This window comes from Alexandromys fortis, unplaced genomic scaffold, assembly GCF_014885135.2.
Source record: "Alexandromys fortis isolate MF-2015 unplaced genomic scaffold, M_Fortis_MF-2015_v1.1 scaffold_45, whole genome shotgun sequence".
Lineage (NCBI taxonomy): Eukaryota > Metazoa > Chordata > Mammalia > Rodentia > Cricetidae > Alexandromys > Alexandromys fortis.
The window spans coordinates 3,644,471-3,671,512 of NW_026067926.1; the positions used below are offsets into that span (position 1 = coordinate 3,644,471).

The 27,042-nt window shown below is 47.9% G+C and overlaps 1 protein-coding gene across 8 annotated transcripts in view; it reads right to left on the bottom strand.

Annotated features, from left to right (window-relative positions):
• The window catches only part of Scnn1b (sodium channel epithelial 1 subunit beta), a 61,463-nt gene that overhangs the window by 23,421 nt on the left and 11,000 nt on the right, over nt 1-27,042 (bottom strand). For 4 of the 8 annotated variants that reach the window (XM_050143342.1, XM_050143337.1, XM_050143341.1 and 1 more), the window contains one exon: nt 314-632. In XM_050143342.1, coding sequence (XP_049999299.1) covers nt 314-624 — 311 coding nt within the window. In that variant the 5' untranslated portion in view covers nt 625-632. Of the gene's footprint in view, nt 1-313; nt 666-27,042 lie in introns of all 8 variants that reach the window. The other 4 variants (XM_050143340.1, XM_050143338.1, XM_050143335.1 and 1 more) reach the window with 2 other exon arrangements.

Sequence of the window (27,042 nt, forward strand, 5' to 3'; positions counted from 1 at the left end):
AGAGGAAGTACTGGGGGATGGCTAAATAAACTGTTTTAAATAGGAGATGGACAGTGCCTTAGGCACACACCAGAGGTTGACCTTTATCCCACTCCAAAGTTACTTAGATCTAGATACACTGTGACTCTCTTTAAGTGGAGGAAGCTTAGGATTTTTTTTAAAAATCTTATATGTTGCAAAAAATGGAAGAAAAAAGGGAAAGAAAAGAGAAGCAACAAAATAGACTATGGAGAGAAAGGAGAAACGGGAAAGAAAGGAGGAAAGAAAAGGAAGAGGGAAGAGTTGAGCCGGCTCTGCTCCGGGGACCACCTACTGGAAGGGGCTGGAATTGCAGACGGTGACCGCCGGGAAGTTCATGGTCTTAAAGCCCATGGAGAGGGAGACGCTGACCTCCCAGCTCAGGTAAGTCTGGATGAAGACGCCCCACTGCCAGCACACCAGGCAGGCGAAGAGCAGCGTGAGCAGGAACCACATGGCCTTCTTCTTGGGGCCCTCGCAGATGATGCGTTTGGGGCCGTGTGTGTTGGTGTTGTTACAGTACCACACGAGAAGCTCCTTGTAGGTGTAGCCCGGGCCCTTCTGCAGCCGGTGCAGGCACTTCAGCAAGTACTTCTTCACTGGCATGGTGGCACCTGCTGGGACATGGGATGCCATCAGACAGGACACTGTTGAGGAAATCATAGGCCAGGAGACTGGTTACATGGTCCAGCCCTTTCTCCCTCCCTTCTTTTGCCACCCGCCATCTACCCTTCCACCTCTCTGTCCACCCAACAGAAAAGCCTTTATCGAGTAACCACAGCATAAATGAACTAGCGTCTCTGGACTCAGCAAATCAGACAAGGTGTCTATGGCCCGCCGGGCCCTCTGCTCCCCTCCCCCAGCCCATGCTGGCCTTGGATTTACCTCCATCCCCCTGTCTCTGCCTCCTGCTCACTGTGGGATTACAGGCAAGCACCCCCATGCCCATCCTAGTGACTGAGATTTTTTTTGCCCCCAGGGAATGCCCATCATGATGGATCGGTTGCTAAATTTCTCAGCTCAGGTTTCCCACGTATAACATGATGACATATCTGTTTCTTTCATTTCATTAAAAAATTACCCTATCTTAAAAATTTCGTTTTATTTATTGAATTTATTGTGTGTGCAAGTGTGCCAGTGCATGCTTGTGGAAACCTTCAGGAGTCTGCTCTCTCCTACCACGTGAGTCTTGGAGACTGAAGCCAGGCCATCAGGCTCAGTAGCAAGTGCCTGAACTGCTGAGCCGTCTCTCTCCTCACCCCCTACTCCTTTCTTCAGAGGAGTGGAGGTTAGAGTTTTATGCATGCTAGGCAAATGCTCTGTCACCGATCTCCACCCCAAGTCCGGCCATAGCTAATTTATGGAACTGCTGAGAAGGTGAAAAAAAAAAAAAAGTCCAAGGGCAGCAGAGCTAGTCCTCTTGGAAGCTATCCTGACTCTGAGCTGGCATGACACTCGCTCTCTTTCTGCTGGGGACACTGTGGTGGGCCATTTGGTGCTTGCTGATCCCATCCATACCCCCTCCTCCTTCCCCAACAGTTCAGGGAAACCCTGGCCTCTCCATGAGTGGCCAGGATGGCCCCTGTCATTAACCCTGGGGAATGTATGTCTTCCTTAGCTATTGTCATGTAGACCCCAGAAACTCAATCCGGCCACTTCAGGCTAGAACAACAGAGGAAGAGACCTCCCCTTTAGCTAAGATTTCTGACATAGTAGTTACTGTCACCACACAATAGAGCAAAATCAATATGGGCACGGCAGAGCCTCAAGTCACTAAGATGCCAGCTGGACCTAGCTGTGCCTGAAGCCATTACTTTGAGGGCTGTGGGACCCAAGATGTTTTTTTCTTATGCATGCTGATCCAAATCGGGTCTGTCCTTTGCAATTGTTAGAAGGTTAAGAGGAGCTCATCTTTTTACCCTGTGTTACAGTTTCTCACTGAGATGGCTCCTTCCTTAAACTCTCAAGCTTGCTGTGGGAGGGGGAAAGGCTGCAGCTTCCCTCCAGCGTTACACCCGGCTCTCCACGGAACAGCCAAATAGAACATGCCAGGCACCCCTTTCCGCACTGTCCAAGTGTGTTCACGCCTAATCTGGCTACAGTGGCACCCTCATTTTTCCTCCCGCAACCAGAGTACCAGGGACCTTGCCATTTCTGCGGTCTTCATTCTCTGTGTGAATCAAATTCCACGGCCTCCCAAGTCATTGTGGCTCTAAGGTGAGCATTTACTGACTTCTCCAGCTCCAGCGTCCCTCAGCTGGTCTGTCCTCTGCTCTCCTAAACCATACAGCAACTCTTGCGTTCAGCAGCTCGCGGGTACAGCAGCTCGGACTAGTGTCAACACCCTGACTATTTCCGGCCATTTGCAGCTGCTTCGGATGTCACTTTCCCCTAACCCATTATTCTCATGGCTGGTAAGTGCAAAGAGAATGAGGCTGGCCTGTCTGGAACACTCCAGCACTCCAAGGCCTCCTAGGAACCAGGGCATTAGGTTCCACTGAATTGTCCGTGGCAGGAAGAAAGAAACAAAGGGCCCCTCTTGGGTCCTAACCTTTTCCATTCTCATTTAATCCTTCTGGTTCAGTCAAGGAGAAAGTCGAAGCTCTGATCCTCAATAATCTCCCAGCTCAGCCACGGGGCCTCGGGCTCAGAATACAGTCAGATACAGCATCCGGTTAGAATATGCAACATTTGTGTTTTCACTGAGCTGATTTGTTATTTATGTTCCTAGACCACCCTGTCCTTCATGCTGACCTCAAGCTCCCTAGTTACCTGAGAAGGGCCTTGAACTCCTAAGTATTCAACCTCTTGGAGGACTGGGATTTCAGGTGTATGCTACCATACCTGTCTTGTAATTTATGTTTAATTTAATATTTTTTTTTTTTTTTGGTTTTTCGAGACAGGGTTTCTCTGTGGCTTTGGAGCCTATCCTGGAACTAGCTCTGTAGACCAGGCTGGTCTCGAACTCACAGAGATCCACCTGCCTCTGCCTCCCGAGTGCTGGGATTAAAGGCGTGTGCCACCATCGCCCGGCTAATATAATTTTTTATGGAGCTGGGGAATCAAACCTTGGGCATGCTAGGCAAGTGTTTTGTCACTGAGCTGAACCCTCATCTCTTTATTATTATTGTAGTTGTTATTATTATTTATTATTAACAGGCACGCAGACAACACACTGCTCACTGGACTTGTTTTTAGTTTTTAAATCACAATATTTATTATTTTATGTGTGTATGTATGCATGTGGGGGATAACCTTGGCTATTGTTCCTCCAGCACCACCCACCCTGGTTTTTGAAACAGGCGCTCCCCCTGACCAAGAACACTGGGAGCAGGCTAAGATGGCTGGTCTCTCTCTGTCCCCAAGCAGGGAAGTCTCTGCCTCCCTGGTGCTGGGATTACAAGTGTGAGTCACCATACCTAGTTTTTCATGTGGTTTCTTGGGACTGAACTCTGATTCCTGTGTGGTAAGCACTTTACCAACTGAGCACCCTCCTAGGTCTTTGCTTTTGTGTGTTGGGCTCACATCTGTAACCCCAGCTTCTCTGGAGGCTGAAGGAGGAGGCTCTGAAGCTTGAGGCCAGTCTTGGCTATGTACTTAGCTCACAGCTAGCTGGGGAATCTTAGTAAGACCCCCATCTCCATCAATGAACAAACCAGTCAACCAGTGGTTGGAGATGTCGCTTACTGCTATATTGCTTGCCTAGAATTTGCCATCCTCAGAAAAATGGCACCTTTAAGAAAATGAAGGAACAAGCAAGCGGAGAAGACACCTGTGACATACAAGTGTGACAGAAAACTCGAACGCCAGATATATAGGGACTCTTACAAATCAGAAGGTAAGCAAGAACACGGAGTCGGTTCAGGTAACCAACCACAGATGAATGGAAAAAGAAAATCTGATGGCCAACTATGGTGGTGAGAGAGGCCAAGGCAGAAGGGTTGCAAATTCAAGGCTAACACAGTAAGAGAGGACCTCAAAACAAGACGGAGCAAAATATGAACAAAATTCGAACCAAAAACAGAAAAAGAAAAAGCAATGGAACATTAGTCATCCATAAAAAAGAAAGTAAACCGGGCTAGAGAGCTGGCTCAGGGGTTAAGGGTACTTGCCGCTTTTCAGGGGACCTAGGTTTGGTTCCCAGCACCCACATGGTGGCTCACAAGCACCTGCAACTCCAGTTTCAAGGGATTTGATGCCCTCTTCTGGCCTCCATGGGCACTGCATGCACAAGGCACACATGTTCATGCAGACAAGCAGACAAGGCACCCAGACACATAGCCAGGACTGGAAGGGCAGCGATGAGGGAGGGGGTAAGGAGGAGGGATTGCTAGCAGGGGGCGGGAGGAATGACTTTCTGTTTCTAGTATAGTGGTTACTAGTTGTTAACAATTAATCCAATATTCAGAAGGGGGTAGAGAGGATTGTGACTGCCTACAGCAGAAAGAAATGATAAACCTTTGAGGTGACAGACGCATCATTGGCCCTGACTGTACCAGTTAACACCTAGAAACACCAAAACACCAAATTCACCTCTCTGAGGTCGGTACCCCTAAGTTACCACAACTAACAATGCCAGCTCCACTTTATTATTTGAAGAGAGTAAAACCATCCTCAGAGCCAGCTTACCTCGCTTTGCCTGGTGGTCCTGGGGGTTGAACCTGTGTCCTCACACATAAATGTTGCTCTTCAAAATGGGCAAAGGAGGCTGGCCATGGTTCAGTGTGTAAGTGCACTTGCTGTGCTTGAGGACCTCTGTTGGAATTCCCTGAACCCACGTGAAAAACTGGAGTCCTATGGACTCTCTGGCTGCCAGCCTCAGCTCCAGAGCCAGCGAGAGATCCTCGCTCAGGGGAATAAAGTAAGGCAAGGGGTCATAGAGGGGACAACTGACATATTCCCTTGGCCTCCTCATGGGTGACCACAAAGGGACATACTGCATACATATGCACACTAGAAACACACACACACACACACACTAATAAGATAGCATAAATGTCAAAAGACTTGAAAAACACATCATAAAAGAAGATTATGAACACAATAAAAATATCTCAGGGTCTTTATTCCCTCGGAAAACCAAATCAAACTGCCATAGGGTACCACGTCCCACCCATGGGAGGGCCAATCCCTCTGGGCTGGTAAGGACGTGAAGCAACATGCATGCTGGGAGCTGTGGTGGAATGACTTTGGAAAACAGTTGGGAGACTGTCTTAGTCAGGGTTTCTATTGCTCTTATGAAACATCATGACCAAAGTAAGTTGGGCAGGAAAGGGTTTATTTGGCTTACACTTCCACATCACTGTTTGCTCATCACTGAAGGAAGTCAGGACAGGAATTCAACCAGGAACCTGGAGGCAGGAGCCGATGCAGAGGCCATGGAGGGGTGCTGCTTCCCGGCTTACTCTCATGGCCTGCTCAGCCTGATTTCTTACAGGACCACCAGCCCAGGGATGGCACCACCCACAATGGGCTAGGTCTTTCCACATCAGTCACTAGCTAAAACAATGTCCTATAGGTTTGCCTGTAGCAGATCTTATAGAGGCATTCTCTTATTCGAGTTCCTTCATCTCAGAGGTCTCTAGCTTGTGTCAATTTGACATAAAATTAGCCATCACAGAGACCTATAAATGTGGATGAGCTGGCAAGGTGGCTCAGTGGGTAAAGTGTGAAGCCAGAAAACCTGAGTTTGCTCCCCAGAACCCACATGGTGAAAGGAGAGATCTGATTCTTTCAAGTTGTCCTGTGACCCCCATATATACACCATGGTGCTCCCAAAACAAAAATTAAAAGAGAAATTAAATTAAACAATTCTCTCTTAAAAATTAATGACAGCTCACATTCACACCCATGGTGTGAGAATGACATCTCACACGATTCATTAAGTCCACCTTTATTTATCCCAGAGAACCTAAAGTGTGTGCATTAGTAAAGGTACCCATGCCTCTTCATGGCAGCCTTAGTCACAATAGTCTCAAAGGGGAGACTGCTCAAATTCCTATCCATGCACATCCATGGAATACTATCCAGCAATAAACAGGAGTCAATGATTAATACACAGATCAACATGGACAGTTATGCTGAGGAAAACGAGCCAGGCACAAAAGAGAACAACACCCTGTAAGATTCCCTCTTAGGAAGTCCCAGCCACGCTGAACTAACTCATTGAGACAGCGGATTAGAGACTGCTGTGTCTCAATGAAAGCGCTGGCTAAAAAGTTTCACAGAAGAACATTCTGGAGATGATGGACTTATTCTAGATGGCCCTGGGATGGTGGTTAATTTGGATGCGTTAATCTATATAGTTATAAGGATTATTTTTTTAATTTAAAATACTTAATTTGTGTGTGTGTGTGTGTGTGTGTGTGTGTGTGTGAATGTCTGTGTGACTATAGGTATTGGATTCCCTGGAACTGGAACTACTGACAGTTGTGAGCCACCATATGGGTACTGGGAATGGACCCAGGTTCTCTGGAAGAGCAACACGTGCTTTTAATCCCTGAGCCATCTCCCCAGCCCCTAAAGAGTGTTTTTATTTTATGTAAACTATAGATCAGTAAACTTTGGATAAAATGTACTCATTGTCATTTTGCATGTATGAGATTTTGCATTAAATAAATATCTAGATTTTTTTTCAACTTTGAAAAAAAATCAGCAATTGTCCCAGCATGGCAATAGCCGTGGGAAGTGTCTCCCATCCTTTTTAACTTGGCCATTCATGGGGATGTTTTATACCCAGCCCATTGTACCAGCTTCCCTACTAGCTGTTTTGTTTTGTTGACATCTGACTTTGTGGTCATAGCAAAGTGCAGAGATTCTTTCATCTAAATTTCCTGTATTTATTTTTGTAGCAGAAGATCCGAGGAGCTAGGTATGAGCAGCCGGAGTTTGATACTTAATTGCAGGTTAACCTGAGCATAGACTCCGTTCTGGTTGTTGAGAAAGTTTCCACTGTCTTGTCTGTGCTGGAGAGCCACAGCCCATGACTGAGGCTTTGTTCTCAAGCATCAGCCAGTGTCAGGGCCAGAGGTGGGGCTGGCTGTGCTAGGCAAGCTAAGCTGAAGGGGAGCCTTTGTTCTTCAGAGGTGAAGTCTTACTATGCTCCCCAAGTGGGTCTGGAACCCCAGGGCTCAAGGGATCTTCCCACCTCAGTCACCTAAGCACTGTGGTTACAGGTGTGTCGAGGGTTTAAGGGAGAGGTCAGGCTCTGTGGACATGCCAGTTGGATTTTTCAGTCCTAGGATTGTGTGCGCCCCATCCTCTGCATCTTTCTGTTTCTGTATCACAGTTGACAGAAGCAACCAGGGCTTCCTGGACAAACTACCATACTGGCTTTGTTGTAAGAAATACAAGGCCAGGCTTGAGCTACCATCACACTAGAGAGAAAGGGAAATATCAAAGTGTTGGGGTTCGTCAGGAAGGTGTTCTCACCGGCAGAGCGGGGCACTTTAGGCACCTTTGCAATGTAAAACAAGACTAGAACTAAATCAAACAAGACACATTGTGTATTAAAATTCCAGGGGCTTTAGGGGACACCAAAAATGGGAGGGTGGGTAAGCCAGGAAAGTCAGTAGTAAATAAATGCCATCGACAAGTGGGCCCCTGGAAACTAGTGCACCCCACAGACTCCCCGCTATAGCAAGAGTCTGTAAATTTCAGCTCAGACCCTACTTCTGTGGCCTGCATTTGTGATGTCCTTAAGCTAAGAGCGATTTCTATACTCCTGTGTGTGTGGTGTATGTGTGTAAGTCCAAGCACCCACCCGTGGGTGTGTCAGTGGAGGCAGGAAGTCGACATCCTGACATCCTGCATCTTCCACTACTGTTCTCCGTCATACTTTTGGAGACAGGGTCTTTCACTGAACCCAGAGCTTGCTGTTTGGGGCTAGACTGGCTGGCCAACAGGTCCCCCAGAGCCTCCTGACGTGTCTCTGCTCCCCTAAGAGTTGGGCTTATAGCTATGGACCACCCTGGTCAGCTTTTCCATGGGTACTGGGAATCCAAACTCAGGTTCTCATGCTTTCTTGGCCAGCACTTTGCTCACTGAATTATATTTATTTATTTGTTTGTTTGCTTGCTTGTTTTGAGGCAAGAGCTCCCTGTGTAGCCCTGGCTGGCCTGGAACACATAGAGATGCACCTGTCTCTGCCCCGCCCCCAGTGCTGGGATTTAAAGGTGTGTGCTCCACAATGCCCAGCATGATCTTAATTTTCTGGTCTTATAAGGAGAAGAATATGTGATAGAAGTGTATGTAGTCCAGAAAACTGAAAACTTAACTATTTGACACTTTAAGTGAAAAAGTTTGCTATTGCCTTTTTGTGTGTTTTACTCAACAGCTAAACCTTCAGAGAGAAAGATTTATTTGAGCTCACGGTTTCAGAGGGTTCCAGTCCAACATGGTGGTGAAGACAGGGCAGCTGGAGTGTGTAGCTTGGGCTCCTCACATCATGGTGGACCAAGACACACACACACACACACACACACACACACACACACACACACACACACACACACACAGGCTGGGACCGGGGGTAGCTGACAGGACACACCTCAGAGAGCTGCCTGTGCTACTAGGTCCCACCTCATCACAGTCCCGCCCCCCCCTCCAGGGAGTGTCACCAGCAGGGAGGCAAGTGGTCAGAGCACGAGCCTCTGGGACATTTCAGAGTCCACCACAACACTGCGTCATATGTATGTACTCACATTAAAAGGAGGGTTCCCTGTGTTCCCCCAAACAGTTCAATGGCTTCTGAGTCATTTGTCACCCATCAGTCACCATGACATCTGCTGAATCCCTGAAGCATTTGTGACATTATTTGCGGAACAGGTAACAGTATGTCCACTGGCTTTTGTCAGTGAGATCAATGCAGCCTCAGTCTGAGAGGCGCGGTAAGCACTAAGTGGATGTTATATGTATGAAATAACAATCTTGAAGCACCGAGACCCCTCTCCCAAAAGTATCTTCACAAACCATTCAAAAATAGGTCACCCTGTGAGTCCCTCCAGACCCTTTTGGCTAGGCATGGCTATGTACGCTTTTAATCTCGGCACTTGGGAGGCAGAGGCAGGTGAGTCTCTGTGAGTTCCAGGTCTACCTAGCAATGTTCGGGGCAGGTGGAGCAACTTAGTGAGAACATGTCTCAAAATAAAAGAGTAAAAAGACATAGGCCGAGCATGTGGGCTGGGGGTGGAATACTTGCCTAGTATGTGTGGGGCTATGGGTTTAACTCCCAGGACCCTAAGAGAAGCTCATCTTCCCAGCAGCCCTTGGTGTTTGCCATTGGCTGAAGCACCTGCTGATCCAAGGACACAAGATCCCTTCAAGGCATCTTTCTCACGTGTCTCTGTGTGTGTGTTCCCATACCATCCTTTAAAGAATGCTGGCACAGACATAATTATGCCCATTTCTCGGAGAAGGTAATGAGAAGGCAGAGGGGTGTGTGCGCAGTCCCAGTGAGTCAGAGCAGATCTGGAAATAGAAACTATAGCCATCGCTCACTGATACACTCAAAGGACACCTGACATTCTGCACCTGTTTCCGTGGGCGTTGGGAAAGTCACAAATGTAGCAATGGGGCAGCTGCCTCCGCGTGCACCTCTGTGCCTCCTTCACCCAAGGCTGTGGCGTGCCAGTGTCTAGGTGTTCTCCCAGAGTGCCAAGCTCGGCACTGACAGACGGAAATGGTAGCCAAGGTGGCTTCCTGAACTGCCTTCTGGAAGGGGAGACTCACCGGACACAGTTGAGCTGATGTACAGTGTGCACTCAAGTGAGAGGAAGAAGGGACAGAGTGACACAGTCGGCCAGCGGAGCCACTCCTGTCATCCCAGTGTTCCCTAAGCAGAGGCAGGAGGATTGCCAGTTTGAGGCCGGCTGCAGAGTACTTGCCTAGCATGGATGAGGCCTTGGACCTGATTATTAGCAGGAGAGAGAGAAGTGGGGGTGCAGAGAGACAGAGACATAGATGGAGAGAGACGAAATAGGAAGACAGACAGACAGACAGAGACAGAGACAGACAAGGGAGAGGAGGCAGGGGGCATGTTAAAGTGACCTCTAAGGGGTTCCTTAAGAAAGTGGTAATATGACTCACCTTCCAGGAAGGGAACTGCTTCAAAAAAAGACTTAAAAAACAAGTCACTTTTTTTTTCCCCCGGAGACAGGGTTTCACTGTAGCTTTGGAACCTGTCCTGGAACTAGCTCATGTAGACCAGGCTGGCTTCGAACTCACAGAGATCCACCTGCATCTGCCTCCCGAATGCTGGAATTAAAGGCATGCGCCACCACTGCCAGGCCAAGCCACTCTTTTTGCTTTCCTTGAAGTTCGGACATATCAGCCCAATCTTTGTACTTCTTTGTTCGTCAACTATTTCTTAAGTATTATTCTAGGCCCTGGCACTTTTTAGTCCTCAAACCAAGTAACAGATTTCTGTCTTTGAGTCACATGCATGCCCACAGGAGACAAAGAATATGAAAAAGAGTAATTAAAGTTTAAAACTTACACTCATCAGAGTTAGGTCAGAGAAACCATGCATCAGTCATGAGAATGTTTCATAACACCAACAATTGGGTGAGCCCTAGGGAAAAGAATGCCTTTATACACCCATGGGGTTTACACTGACACAATCTGGAGTCTCCTAACATTTCTGGTGACACATACCAAGGTATTTGCACTTCTTGTGTGCACAGGCGGATCTGTGCATGAATATGTGCAGGCGCTCATAGAGTGTGTTGGCTGGCTGGGACACGGGATGCCCTCTGACTGGATCCACCTGTCCTATCGTCATTTCTGCTGCTGTGGTAAAATACCCTGATGAAAAGCAGCTTAGGGGAGAAAGGGGCTTATCTGGCTTACAACTCTAAGTCACCGCCCATCACTTCAGTCAAAAGCAGAGAGAGGATAAAGGCATGGGTACTTGCTTGATTGCACTCAGCTAGCTTTCTCCTCTCTGACATTGCTCAGGACACCCTGCCTAGGGGATGGTGCAGCCCACAATGGACTGGGTCTTCTTACCTTCACAGTCAAGACAACCCCCAAAGACATGCCCACAGACCAACCTGACCTAGATAGTTCTTCATTAAGATTCTCTTCCCTGGTGAACTAGGTGACAGCTAAATTTGACTAGCATGCCACCTGAGATGATTCCTGAAGGGGCAGACTGGAGAAAAAGGGGTCCTTGAAGCAATGAAAGAAAAAGAAAGCACCTGTCTGGGCTCTGAATGTGCCTCTGGGCTTCAGGTAAGTCAAGGATATGTTGATGCTTTAGGGGCTGACCCCTGCCTCTACTGGCATCAGTTGGCTTGTGCTGATTTATTTATTTTTGTTTTATGTTTATCATTGTTTATATTTTTGCCCAGGACTGAATCCGACAACATTCATTGCCTCGTTTTGTTCCCACTTTCACTTTCTCTCCCTCTCTGTCTCTCTGTGGTGCAGGGCATGGAACCCTGAGCCTTGGGCATGCGAGGTGAGCTGGATAGCTCTAGTCTATCTAGATGCTCCTAGTCTGCTCTGCAGTTACTGTGGCTCACGATGCTGCTACCTCATCTGTGTACTGTGATGGAGGAGAAGCTCTGCAAGGCTTGGCACAGAAACACTGTAAGTGACATTTATCCTGGCTCTGGAATGCTAACATGTGGCAATGCCACACTGATGTCATTTCTCTGTCCTCTGTGGCAAGTCATGGACAGGTTACTCTCCTCTCTGGAAATACTGAAGCAATGGTACCACTCAGGAGTAGTATGGGAATGTCCTTTGGGCTTGCAGTCCACATTTTGGGGTGGCCTCTCGGTGGCATTGAGCCTGAGGAACATGTCATTGGTACTCTATGTTCTCTTGCAGCAATGGGATGATGGTGGAGCCACCCTCGCATCCTTCATGACAGGGGACACCCTCACCATCATAGACTTCCATCCACAGCGTTTACACATCCCACTGTTCCTATCCAGAGGCAGGTGGTACATTTGTGGGTGATTCTGCAGTATCCTTAGAGAAGGGCTCAGTCCATGATAAAAATGGGTTTAGATATTGAGTGATTGAGTGCCTCCCGCAAAGTTACACATTGAAGGCTTGCTCCCCAGTTTGTGGTGCTATTGAGAAATAGTAGCACCTGGAGGACAAGGGGCTAAGTGTTAGGCCATTGGGATCACATTAAAGAGATACCAGGACTCCAGGCCCTCCCTTTTCCTCTCTTTGTTCCTGGCCACATCATGCCTTATTGACACACTGGACTACAACCAGGCAGAAAGCAGCAGGGTCTAGCCACTGTGACCCAACACTCTGAAACAGTGAGCCCAACAAGACCCTTCCTTTGTCCAGTTAATTGTCTCAGGGATTTCATCAGTGGCTGGGCACTAACACAGACTCTTTGGATCTTCATTTTCTTTGCAAGTGGGGATGATGGTATTTGCCTTCTGGGTTGTCAGGTTTCAGGGAACTGCTACTTGGAAACTCATGTACACGGTGTCTTCAACAGGTAGGTATCAGGGGTGGTAACTGATATTGACCTCATCATGTCACACTAGGGACAGAATTATTCAGAATGATTGATGGCTGCTGTTCACCCTGGGGTGTTGAGGGAGGCATTCATGAGGGGATGATAGGTGGAAAGACGGCTCTTGGAAACCATGGAGCAGACCCTTACCAGACAGGACGTGCCAACACGTTTATCTTAGACTTGTTGTTCATATGCCACCAATATGGTGGCCTTTATTTCAGCAGCCTGCGCAGAGTAGGGTAGCTGGCAAGGCAGCAGTTTCTCGTAAAGGGCTGGTTGCAAAGTGTAGAGGGTCCGCGAACCGCACCCTGCTCACTCTCCCCCTGCAGCCTCTCAAAGCCCCGATGACTCAGGGCTTGACACTTGCCCTTCTTCCCAGTCAAAGCAAAACTATCTTCCATGGGCTGGGGAGACGGCTCGGTGCTTAGGTGGTAGCTGTGTAAACTTGAGGACTGGGGTTCGGAGTTCCAGAACTGATGGAAATGCCAAGTGGACATGGCAGCCCACCTGTAATTCTAGCCCCGGAAGGCAGAAACAGGAGATTCCTAGAGCAAGCTGTCTGTGGAAAGTAGCCATGTGGGTGAGCTCTGGGCCTGACTGAGAGACTCTACCTCACTGAATAAGGTGGAAGAGTGATTGGGGCTGGTTCCTGATATCAACCTCCAGCCTCCACAATGCACACACTCAGGACCCACATAGAAAGCAGGAGCCACAGAAGCTAATTGTTTCACATCCTCTCTGGCCTCCTTCCAGCTCCCATGAAGGCCTGCACCTCTCTATGCAGGGTTTGGTCAACACCATACATACAGATGTTCCTGGGAATGAGGTGAGCATGGTCTCTTAAACCCTCAAAGATGGATGCGTACACTTGCTTTTCTCCCTAACCATCCCAAACAGGGTGGGTGCTGAGCTGCATGATGGCCAGAGAGGGGATGGAAGCTGAAGGGCAGCACAAGCCCTGCTGGCCCAGTTGTGAGTCTGCGCCTACGGCACCCACCAAAAGGTTGACTGACCTTCACCTGCCTGCTCTTAGGTACCATGTAGGACCTGGATGTTGCCAAATGCTGACTTCTGCCAAGACTTCTTGGATGAGCAGGGTCATATTTTCAAAATGAGAAAGATTCCCATCCCTTGGTTCCAAGAGGGAGAATAATATAACAGAGACAGAACTGGCAGGAAAAGCTTATCCTTAAGAGTTCCGTCAACCTCTGGGTGCTAAACCAGGGAAGCTGTGCAGCCCTGGGAGCTAGGTGTTATTTCTGAGCCTCCATTCCCTTATCTGAGGTGTGGAGACAATGTTGAACCTTCACCCAAGGGTGTTTAGAACTGTATGAGGCTCACAGCCTTCTATGTGCACTGGCTCCTACTGGCTTTTATCCTCTCAAGGACCCAGGCAAGTGAAAGGCCATGCTGCTTTCCAAACACAAAAAGACCAGGGCAGTGTTTAAAGTGGACACAGGAGCCAGGTGTAATGGCTTGTGCCTGTAATCCCACCACTTGGGTGGAAGCCAGAGGATCAGGAGTCCAAGATCACCCTCATCTAGATGACAATATAAAGACAAGTCTGATCTACTCAGGTTTTGCCTAAAAACAAAATCAAAAGCAAAACCCAAAGACCTGGGTATCAATCCACATATCTACAAACACCTGATTTTTGGCAAAGAAGCAAAAAATATCAAATGGAAAAAAGAAAGCATATTCAACAAATGGTGCTGGCATAACTGGATATCAACATGTAAAAAAATGAAAATAGATCCCCATTTATTGACATGCACAAAACTCAAGTACAAATGGATCAAAGACCTCAACATAAAACCAACCACACTGAACTTCATAGAAGAGAAAGTGGTAAGTATACATAAATGCATTGGCACAGGAGACTACTGTCTAAGTATAAACCCCATTAGCACAGACACTGAGAGAAACAATTAATAAATGGGACCTCCTGAAACTGAAAAGCTTCTGTAAAGCAAAGGACATGGCCAACAAAACAAAATGACAGCCTACAGAATGGGAAAAGATCTTCACCAACCATACATCAGACAGAGGTCTGATCTCTAAAATATACAAAAAACTGGCCATCAAAAAACCAAATAATTTAATAAAAATGGGTACAGATCTAAACAGAGAACTCTCAACAGAGGACTCTAAAATGGCTGAAAGACACTTAAGGAAATGCTCAACATCCTTAGTCATTAGAGAAATGCAAATCAAAACAACTCTGAGATTCTATCTTACACCTGTCAGAATGGCCAAGATCAAAAACACTGATGATAACTTATGCTGAAGAGGTTGTGGGGTAAATGAAACACTCCTCCAATGCTGGTGGGAGTGCAAACTGGTGTAACTGCTTTGGAAATCAGTATTGTGATTTCTTAGAAAATTAGGAAACAACCTACCTCAAGACCTAGCAATACAACTTTTGGGTATATATCCAAAGGATGCTTAATCGTGCCACAAGGTCATGTGCTCAACTATGTTCATAGCAGCATTGCTTGTCATAGTTAGAATGTGGTAACAACCTAAATGCCCCTCAAACCAAGAATAGATAAGGAAAATGTGGTACATTTACACAATGGAGTACTACACAGCAGAAAAATGACATCTTGCAATTTGCAGGCAAATGGATGGATCTAGAAAACATAACATTGAGTGAGATAACCTAGACTCAGAAAGACAAATATCATATGTACTCACTCATAAGTGGTTTTTAAACATAAAGCAAAGAAAACCAGCCTACAAATCACAATCCCCAAGAACTTAGACAACAAAGAAGACCCTAAGAGAGACATACATTGATCTAATCTACATGGGAAGTAGAAAAGGACAAGATCTCCTGAGTAAATTGGAAGCATGGGGACCATGGGGGAGGGTAGAAGGCAAGGGGGAAGAAATGGAGAGTGCGGAGAAAAGTATAGCTCAATAAACATAATAAAACCAGACCGAACTAGAGAGACCTATTCTAAAAATGGGCAAAGGCGGGGTGCTGGCGTCATGCCAGCGAGATGATGGACTGCAGCTCTGTAGTGGTGACAGGTAAATGGCCGTGAATGAAGAGGCAGAGGGACATAGCCCAGGTCCAAGAGTGCCATGGAGTGGCCCTCTGTGCCAAGGTCCCAGTCACTGCAGGGGCAGTCATGGCTTCCTTCTGATTTCAAAGTTTGATACAGTCTCTTATAAATATTTCCATCCAATGACCAGATTGAAACTAAATTTTTGACTCTTAAAATTTAAAATCTCTTAAGCTTTTCTTGGGAAAGCATTCCCAAGTCATAGGCAACTGCACACCGATGTCCGGACCCCAGGTCTGACCCTCTCTCCTGCTTTCATTCACCACCTTCCTGTTTATCCTTTTTCCTCTTCCTCTCCCCTCTTCCTCCTTCCCTCCTCCCATGGTGTCATTTCACTGTGTCCTTCCCTGGTCACCACTAAAAGTGCCAGACAGCTGTCTTCCTAATTGCAGTGTCATTAGAGAGTAACATTAATTATAATGGGAACTCACTTGCTTGCCAGTGAAAGTTATGGCAAGAGAAGTGGCCAGGAGTGACAAGCTGATGGAGGAGGGTATTCTGTCTATGTGTTACTTTCATTGGTTAATAAAGAAACTGCTGTGGCCCTTTGACAGGACAGAAAGTTAGGTAGGTGGAGTAGACAGAACAGAATGCTGGGAAGAAGGCAGTGAGGCAGATGCTATAACTCTCCTCTCCAAGATGGACGCAGGTTAAGATCCTTCTCAGTAAACCACCACCTCATGGTGCTATACAGATTATTAGAAATGGGTTAATCAAGATGTGAGAATTAGCCAATAAGAGGCTAGAATGAATGGGCCAAGCAGTGTTTAAAAGAATACAACTTGTGTGTTGTTATTTCGGGTGTTAAGCTAGTGTGCGGGAGCTGGGTGGGAATGCAGCCCACAGCTCCTACTACAACAAGCTGCCCTTTCTGTAGATGGAAGGACACCCTGGGGACCCACATCCATGGTGACCCTCATGTACCATCTGTTTTCTGCATCACCTTTACCAGTTCTAGCCAAAAGCTTAGAACAAAAGGCCAAGGAGCATTAGAATAGTTGGAGACCAATGTCGCCAGCAACAGTTGGGTGTGACTTGGACCCCTTCACAGGCTAACATGACAGTCCGATTCTAAAGAAAATCTTAAATCTACAGATCCACTTGGAGATCTCACCTCAAGGACAGACATGAAGGTGAAGATTTGTGCTTCCAGTTCTTGTGGAGGTGCAGGAAGGAATAGCCTTGGCTACTTAGTGAGTTCAAGCAAACCAAACAAAAATCCTAACTTCAACCATGGATATGGGACCAGCAGACAGCTACAAGTCTATCACTCAGGAGGCTGAGGCAGGAGATTGACTCCGAAGCCAGCCTGTGCTACATAGCAAGATTTTATCAAACAAAACAAGCCAAACCCCTGAGCCCAACCAAATAAAGACCAGAGTGTGGGATGGGGAAGCTCAGCTCACAGCTCAGAGGCCTTTGCCCCAAGTTGTGAGGCAGGAGTTCTGCTTTCACAAAACTAGACCAGCGTGGGCAGCACATTTGTGCTGTCTGCTCACTTCTAGAATCTTCTGACTTCTGTAGTTCGGTGCACAGATGGTTGAAGAATCCTGTAAGGTTATCTCTGTAGACCGACATGGTCCAGAGTGTCACTATCAGCGACAGCTTCCTGTCTCTATTTCTGGAGACTGACAGCTTCCTGTACAAGGACGTCCTTGGGCCCGGTCATCATGATATGAGATGGGCTGCCTTTGGGAACCAACTATGCTGTCATTTACTTAATATCTTTCTTTCAGTTGACTCACTCCTGGTTTTGCTTAAATACCCACCTCAGCTTCGTCCCGAGCAACAATATCCACTAAATCACAGGTTGGATGTCACTAATTATATATGTGTTCTAATCCACCTCAACATAAATAATTATGAACGAGATGAGAAACAGTGCCACGAGTGCTATCTGAAAGCCGCCGGTACCCTCTCTCAGGTAGACGCATTCAGCAGGCAGCCTTCTTCAGCTCACTAGATTCGATAAGATGCCTTGCTGCCTGACATGCTGACCCCACCCCCGAGTGGTCATGCCTGGTGGATTTTAGCCTGACCTGTTTTGTAGGTTTCTCTACCACCAAATGTAGATCTATATTACATAGGCTTCAATTCCAGGAACAGCTTGACATGTGCTCAGTCAACCCAGTCTGAGGTTCCCAGTCTCTAAGACCTCAGATGGCCACAGCTGCCAGAAAGACTTAACTGGCTGCCCTGCCCCTACCAGGGCTGGAGCTTGAACCCAGGGTCAGGCTAGACACAATATACCACTGAGCCATATCCCTAGCCCTTGAATTCCCTCCCTGCCCCGACACTGGCCTAGCATATGCCATCTTTCTATGTATGCGTCAGATTCTGAAGTCTAGGATTATGGTCATATGTCATCACATCAAGCTTAGACAACATTTAGTTTTCCGGAGGTGCTGCGATGCAACCCAGGGACTTCAGCATGCTGTGGAAGTCTTCCATCCCTGAGTGACATCCCAGCCCTTCCTTGAATGACCTTTTAAGGAAACATCTGTCATTTCCTCAGGCACCTGGTGATTAAGGTCTGCAACTGGATCTAGAAAGGTAACACACCCACAGCAGCCCCATCCTTTCTGTCAAGACTTTCTACAACAGTGCAGATGCTCATGGAGAGAAAACGTAAATGTGGACTGGAATGGGGGAGCAGGGCATGCTGTACACAGTCCGGACCCACAGAGGAGTGCGGGAGGCCATTAGGGAAGGTGATTACGTGCTACTGTTGAAAACAATCTGTGAGGCCTGGGAAGATGGCTTAGTTGGTGAAGCACTTTCCTTGTAAGTGTGAGGACCGAGACTTGCTCCCCAGACTCACATAAAAAGCCAGACAGGGAGGTGGAAGCTGGTCACCCCAGTTGAGGTGTTGCAATGGGAAGTGGTTCTCTAGAAGCTCTGTGGCCAGTTAGTCAAGTCTACTTGGCAAAGTTCCAGGAAAATGAGAGACTCCATCTCAACCCAAAAGGTAGAGGAACCTGAGGAATGATAGTCCAGGTGGTCCTCTTATCGATACATGTATGTGTTACTCATGCAAGCACACAGAGATATACATGCAGTCACTCACTCACTCACTCACTCACTCACTCACTCACTCACTCACTCACTCACACCTGTAGGGCTGACCATGTGACAGACAACTTGTAATCCCAGTTCTCAGGAGTCTGATGGAGAGTTCTAGGCTAGCCAGTCCCCATCCATCCCCAGATTAAAACAACCTGTAGGATGATGTATATCTGTGTACATAGGAAAAAATCATCTGGGATGGTGTTAATCAGGGTGTTTATTGTGATTACCTCCTAGAAGCAAGAGCTTGGATTACTAAGGATAATATTTATAGTTTATCTGTGTGTTACCACTTTCCCATGATGAACATATATTGTTTATACCACAAAAACATAATAAGCAAGCACGTTCTTAGCTTTGCAGCAGTGTGGGAAAAGACTCCAGGCAGCATTACTACCTGGAAAATTGGGGATTATGAAAGTTAGGGCCAGCGAGATGGCTCAGGAGTTCAAACCCTTGTCACACAAACCTGATGATCAGAACCTATGTAAAAATAGTCAGCTGTAGTGTCATGGGCCCATAAACCCAGCACCCCTACTGCAAGGTGGAAGGCACAGAGACAAAAAAATTCCCTGGACTCTTGGTCCAGCTAGCCTAGAATATACAGCACAGCTAGGTCTTTCTCAGAGAAAACAGAGAGAGCGGGCTCCCAGAGACTGCCCTCTGATTGTCATGGCCTTGTTATAGCCCTCATTCTCTCCCGCTCTCCTTCCCCTCCTCTCTCCAATATAAATCAAAATACAATTGGTTTCTTGTATTCATCTGTGGACTCAAGCAATCAGGTCAGATTTTTTTTTAAAGTAGTATATTTGTCCTGAACATGTATAGATACCTTGTCACCATCATGCCCCAAACAATAGAGTCAACACTTACGTTGTAGTAGGCATGATAGGTAATCTAGAGATGCAAAGTGTCAAGGCAAGTCCATGGGCAGTAGTGAACCATGAATCACTTTATATGAGGGACTGAAGAGTGAGGGTTTAGGTCCTCTCTGGATGGAGTTCCCTGTGGATCTGAAAGGTGTGCCTGAAAAACTTGGTTGTTATGGGAAAATGGTGTGTGTGTGGGGGGGGGGGATAGCAGGAAATATAGTTTGATAGTTGTTGATGGTGTTTTTAAGTTAAAAAAAAATCTAGTTATATAGCCCAGACTTCTCTGGGACTCACTATGTAGCCCAGGCTTGCCTCAACCTCATGGTGATCCTTCTGCCCTCTGAGTGCTTCTGGAATTCCGGGAATGTGCCACCAAGCCCAGAAAACTCTATGGGCTTCCTAGAATTGAGAGGCTCAGGGAGTGGTCTAGTGAGCACCTGGGTTGCTTGGGATCAAGTTTCTATTACTTGGCCAAACGGGTTTACAAGAGAACATAAGATTGGGCACATACTTCAACTTATGATCTAATATTTGTCCCCGTTTACTCCAGTTTTTGTGACTTTATAATTTATTTTCAGTTCAAAAAGAAATCAACCGGAAGTGATGTTTGGTCAACTAGCAAACATCAGGACCTCCAGCCTTGTTCCTACAGTCCCTGGAGGTGACCCTGGCCTTACCTCTTGAGGACAGGCTGAACTAAAGACTGCAGAGGAGGCGACGTGACTGTGGCGTACCCCTCCATGCTGATGTCCTCCATCTCTGTGCTCTTTGGCCTTCCTATCCTGTGCAATTCCCAGTCAGTGGGAGAGCACCTCCTCCACCAGGCCCAGAGTCAGGAGCCCTGTCATCTGGTCCCAGGGAACGGATGACTTGGGGACACCAATGGCAAGCGCCCAAGCCCTTGGCCCTACCCTCACTCATTCAAGTGGCCACCTGCCCACGGTGGGTGGAGTGTCATGTGCTCAGGGCAGGCTGGAAAGGAAGAATGTGGCTGCTTTTATCTGCTTGCTGCCTCCCCTCCCTGTCCAGGCTGGAGGCAAGTGCAGAGGATAAGATCAGCGAAGCCTGGAAAAGGTGTGTGTGTGTGTGCATATGTGCGCACGCATGTGTGAAGCGGAGGGAGGGGGTTGACTAATCCATGGAGAGAGTTGAAAAATCAAGCTGATTTGTTAATAGCTGGAGGCTCCATGGTGGTAGGCCCAGCTTTGCAGCCTTTATCTGTTCCCGTTGACACTCATGAATATTGTGTTATTATTAAAATGGAGGCTCATTCCTGTGATCCTGACCTGGAGAGACTGAGGCAAGGGGATGGTAAGTTCAAAGCTAATCTGGTCTCCATAGTGAGATCCTGTCTCAACTATGAAAATGGTCTAGAGTCAGATGTTCTTAGGCAGAATCTGTGTTCATCTGTCTTTAGAAAAGGCATGTGTGGTGTGTGTGTGTGTACATGTGTGTATGTGTGCATGTGGTACAACCTGCCTGTGGAGGCCAGAGGATGACTTGCAGGAGTCGGTTCTCCCTTCTACTGTGTGGGCCCAAGGGATTGAGCTCAGGTCGTCAGGCTTAGCAGCTAGTGCCTTTCCCACTGAGGCATCCTAGCAGCCCTGATGGGTTTCTCGAGATCAGGATTCACTATTTAGCCCTACCTGGCCCTAGGCTCACTAGGTAGCGCAGACCGGATTTCAAACTCATGGCTATTTTTCTCCTTCTGCTTTCTCCCAAGTGCTGGTTTCAAAGGTGCACATTGCCACTCCCAGATACACTTTTGCCTCTAATTTTTTTCTTACAATTAATTAATTAACTACTGTATGGAGTGCACACATGCCACAAGAGGACAACTTGCAGGAAGTGGTTCTTTCCTTCCACTGCATAGGTTTCAGGGATGAACCTCAGGTCATCAGTCTTGGCTGCAAGCACTACTGAGCTAACTGGCCACCCCATTTTGCCTTTAAATAAGAAATGGGAAAGGACTTCTAAAATGAGTGGTTTGAGAATGCATCCATAGAAAGTTCTGGAAGCCTTTGTTTGGAATAATGCAGAAGGCATTCCCACTGGGTATGAAGGGTGAGCCTCCACTCTCCTCTTCCCTATCCAGAATCAGGAGGGCTCTTCAGCTCTCTCCACCCCCCTCTCCTCCACCTCTCTGCCTGCTTCTCATCCCCTCATCTCCTCTAGTCAGCCCTAATAAGACATCAAGCTGCGTGGCTCAGACAGCAGAATGCATTTTCTCATCGTCTGGAGGCTTGAAGTGTCAGGTCAAGGTGGCGGCGTTGGGTTGGTTCTGCGGAGGGTACTCCTTGGCTGGCTCATCTAGCCTGTCCCCTGCCTGAGTGCAGACGGCCCTGCTCTGTATCTGGACTTCCTCCTCTTACACTGACACCATTCCCGCAGATGCAAGCTCTCTAACGGCTTTGTTTTAAAACCGAATCGCCATTCTAAAGGCCCCCATTGCGGATATGGACATCCTAGGAGCTAGAGGGTCAACCTGGGCTTTTGGAGGGACAAATTCACCCGTAGCACAACTGCAGGAGGCAGGTGGCTGGAGGGAGAATAGGCCAGCGTCGCCTGCCCTTTGTTGTCTCACACCCACAGGACAGGGGGTTTACAGAATGTGGAGAGGAAAGGCATCTTCCAAGCTGTGGTGCACACCTGTAACCCCAGCCTTCCAGAGGAGGAAGCATGAAGCTCAGAAGTTCAAGGTCAACCTCAGGTACATAGTGAGTTTGAAACTAACCTGGGCTACAGGAGATCCTGTCTCCAGAAAACATAGGAGGGATGGGAGGGAGGAAGGAAAAGAGAGGAAGAGCGAGAGAGCAAGAGCAACAAGATGGCTCAGCAGTGAAAAGCATTTGTCACCAAACCTGATGATCTAGTATGCTCTCTGGGACTCACACAGTGGCAGGAGAGAACCAACTCCCATCTGTGTGAAGGTTGTCCTCTGACCTTCACATAGGGCATAGGCACAAGTACACACAAACACACACACACATACACACACGCACACAATGCACGCACGCGCACACACACGCACATGCACATACGCACACACACGTGCACACACCCTCACACACACAGACACACATGCATGCGTGCACACGCACACACACTCACATGCACACACACACAAACACACCTCTACCTCTAAGCAGTCCTTAAACCTGTGTGCCAACCTGTCCCCCAGCCCTGATCCCCCCCCCCCCCACGTACGAAAAACCTACAGTACACAGCCCAGCTCTTCTCTCCTGGCAGGAGAGTTATGGGGCAGCCAAACAGCCATGCTGTGAGACAGCTTGCTAATGTGACAAGAGGAGAGGCTAGTCCTCAGAAGAGCCATGAGCACCAAAGAGGGACGGTGACTGCCATTTGTGAGGGACTTCTTGTAAGAGCTGGCACGAACGAATGGATCTGGGCAGATATCAAGAATTCGTCAGGGGAGGGACTCCAGGAAAGAAGCTTCCAGAAAGGGGGGGTGAGAGCCCCCTCGAATGCACTCTCACCCTCTCTCTCTGCCACACACAGTGCTGTGATCCATCATACACAGAAGCCAATTTTCCTGCCAATTCAATGGCATAGGTGCTATTTCTACCTCATGTTATGGGTAGGAGAACCAGGGCACAGAGAGGATAAAAAACCAAACAAGGTGGCCACCAGCAAGTGGCGAGCTGGAATTTGAACCCGGGTTCTGAAGAGCAGTGAAGGACAGAAGATGTGTGTTTGCCAGAAAACATGTGAGGGTTTGGCCTTTGCTCCACAGCCAATGGGAGCTGTAGGAAGTTTTTTGGGGTGTATGCGGAGCAAGGGGCACATTCATTACCAGTCTAGCCTCAGGGAAGTGGACCCAGCATCTAACGGTTCTTTTCTAGACTCAGGAGAAATTGTCTCCAACAGCTGTCCTTTCTAATTCAACCGTGCAGATAGACTGTAAACCCAGCAGTTGCTGCATGTTTTCGTCCTCCCTTCCCTCCAGTAATTACAAAAGCCAACATTTGCTCAGCACAGTGCCAAGGGCTCTCTGCCGGCATGACCTCATGAAAATCAAGGCAAGAAAACAGAGAGAGCCTATCACTGCCCCATTTGCAGAAGGGTCTACGGAGGCTCAGAGAGGTAATGGGATTTTGCCAAAGTCACCAGCAGTACTGGACAGAGGAAGGGCCCGTCTCCCTACAGTACCCCAGGGCTCTGTGCCAAGGCTTCCTCTCAGGCAAGTCTCTCTGACTCTGATCTGCTCCCTTACTGCCTGTTTCAATCCACTGGAGCCTACCTCCCCAAGGTGGTCAGCAGACAACATCCAGCTCCTTCCCAGGACCACTCCATGAACAGGGCCTTCAAGCCATTTGGGTAGCCCCGATCACACAGCAGCTACTGGGCGTGAGACATGTCCATTGTGGAACTGAAATACGCCACAGGTATAGGACACAATCTGGTCTCCATAGATACGATGAGAAGATGAAAGACCAGACTCTGATAGTTCTGCACAGCGGCGTGAGCATCCTTCACGCTACGGAACTATGTGCTCAAAAGTGAGCTCAAATGGGCAGGCAAGACGGCTCGGCAGGTAGGCACACTTGCTGCCAAGCCCTGCAACCTGTTGGATCCTGTTGGTAGAAGGACAGAGCTGACTCTCCCAGAGCTGTCCCCTGATACACACTACGGCACATGTGTGCCCACCTCAAGATAAATAGAGTAATTTGGAAATTAATTTTTAGAAGTGTTTTTCTGGGCGTGGTTGGAATCACCTTTAATTCTAGTACTTGGGAGACAGAGGCAGGTAGATTTCTGTTAGTTTGAGGCCAGCCAGGGCTATGTAGTGAGACCCTGTCTCAAAACAATTTTTTTAAAAAAGATATAGTGATTTAAGGTGGCAGGTTAGAGTTATGTGGAACCTTGTTCTGTATGCCAGAGGCCCTGGGATTTATCCCCAGCAATAAAAACAAAGATGTGACCATTTGTATGTTGCAAGTTTTTTTTTTAATTTTTTTTTCTAAAATCACAACTGAAAATAAAATACATTTCTGGGTGTGGTGATATATACCTTTAACCCCAGCACTGGGGAGGCTGAGGCAGGAGGACCATGAGTTCATAGCCAGCCAGAATTCCATAGCTAGACCATGTCTCAAAAAATCCAGGCCTGGCATTGCAAATGCACTTGGTTAGCTCGTGCCAGGTCTTGGGCTCCATCCTCAGTATCACAGAATGTTTAATTGCTTCTGTGGTTCATGCTTGTGCATAGCATCACGCTACTATAAGACAGCATAGAGCGTGAACAATGAGTTAAGTGCTTAAATATGGATTGGCTATTGCAATGAATATTTTTGGGGACAAATAGGTGCTTTTTGATTATAAGTCAACTCTCATGAGCAGAAGGCCACAGAGGACCGAAGAGGGCCGGGGTGGGGATTTGGAGTGGGGAGGGGGTGAGGTCGGGGTGCAGGGAGGCAGGGTAGGGAAGTGGTGTTCTGGCTGTTTGCAGAATGAAATCATAGTTCCTATCTGTACTTCCACCGTGGTGGCAACAACGCTTGCTGAGCGCCTAGTACGCACCAGGAACTATCACATGACACCGCCTCACTTAATCCTTGAGCTGAGCCTGCAAGGAATTGTCACCTCTCCAGCACAGAAGGCCACTCAGGGTCACCAGGCTGTGACAAGAGAAACCAAGTGAAAGGTACCAATGCCCCTGCCTTCTCCAGTGAAAGGTGATAAAGTTCTCCAACCCCCATGCCAAAGTCGTCAGCGCGCCAATCCAGGAGGAAAAGTCCCGAGAGCAGTTTTACTCCCTGACCTCCATTAGCTCACCCACTCCCCGCCCCCGCCCCATTCAGACCTGCCTGCCAGCCCTCTCAAGTTCAAGGCCTTAGGGAAGCATTTGGGGGCTGGGTGGTCATTCTTGATCAGGGCAGTTGTGGAGGGTGGCACTGGGCCCAGTCTGTCTCCAAAGCTGTGGTGGCTCCAGCTTTCTGAGGGGGTGGCATCTGTCCCCTCCCTCCCATGGCTCCAGGCCTGAGGCTGAAGCCCCCAGAAGTGAGGCTAAAGTGCACTTGATGGGCTCGCCTGTGACACCCCCAAGACCCCTCTGTGGTGAACTACACACAGCAGAAGCCGTGGAATGGGGAAGAGCTCTGCATGACCACAGAAACTCTGTCTTCTGGGTAGCAATTATATCTTTAAATTGTGGGTTTGATCTTGAGGAAACCGCTCAGGTCTGGTCAAAGACATAGTTTGGCCACAGAAGCAAACCAAAATCGGATTTTTTCTATGTGACCTGTGTGCCTTAGACCAAATAAAACTGTCTTGTGGGGGGCCTCTGGAGAACCCAGTTCGGCGAGAGTCCCTGGGCTAAATGCCCAGGGCATGTCTGAGAGAGGTGGTTTGCAAAGTTTGGTTGTCGTCCTGACCGTAGCTGCAGCCCCTGGGAGCGCTGTTGGCAAGGCAGATCCCCAGGCCCTACCCAGTTCTCCTAAGTCAGAAACTCCAGTTCAACCACCTTCTGGAGTTCCGGGTCATGCTCTAGTTTAAGAACCACTGCCTTATTGTCTCTCCACTTAAAGGATGGCACCAGAGTAGGGTGTAGTAGTATGAGCCTATAAACCCCAGCCTCTCCAGAGTGTGAGGCAGGAAGATGGAGAGTTCAAGGCCAGCCTGGGCCTCAAGTAAGTTGGAAGTCATTCTAGTGAGACTCCATGTCGGAAACCACTACCAAACCAAACCAAACCAAAAAAAAAAAAAAAAAAAAAAAAAAAAAAAAAAAAAAAAAAAAAAAAAAAAACCAAGAAAGGAGAGGGACAGCAGAGATGGTGCCTGGCCAATGACCGACAGCTCCATACAGAGACAAAATTCAAACCTGGTGTGACCCATCGGTATAGAATCTTTCTCCTTTAACTCTGCCATGCTGGGGATGCATCTGGGACCTTGAGCATGCAAAGCATGCGTTTTTCCAGTAAGATACACCCCAGCCAGAAGGTACACTGTAGCCAGATTCCAAGGAACCTGTGTGCTCGTTGGAATTGGGGTCACTCTGGCGTAAGCTTTTTCTTTTCTCCTGGGCTTCAAGCTCTCATGGAAGGTGATGTCACCAAGGAAAGATGAGTCAGACTCAGAAGACCATGGGAAATTGGGACGAGATGTTTAGAGAAAACCTGAAAACCAGATGTGAGTGAAATTTGACGAAAACCAAAATAACTATCGCTGGGGGCAGAGCGCTCGCACAGCATGCTGCGAGGTCTTGAGTTCCTTCCCCAACATCCTCCATCCCAGAGAAGAATGCTAAATAAGTCACACAGGCATCTGGAGCATAAGCTTGAGATCATTGTCTACAGGGATGGTGCTAAATCTGGATACAGTGATACAGTGGTGTAGGCCTTAAGGGACAAGAACACTGTGGTCTGCTCTCTCCCTCCCTCCCTCCCTCCCTCCCTCCCCTCCCCGTGCCTGTGCCCGCGTGCCCTCTGTGCGTGTGTGCTTGCCCGGCGTGTGTGTGTGTGTGTGTGTGTGTGTTTGCGTGGGGTGTCACCCACCGCATCCGCAC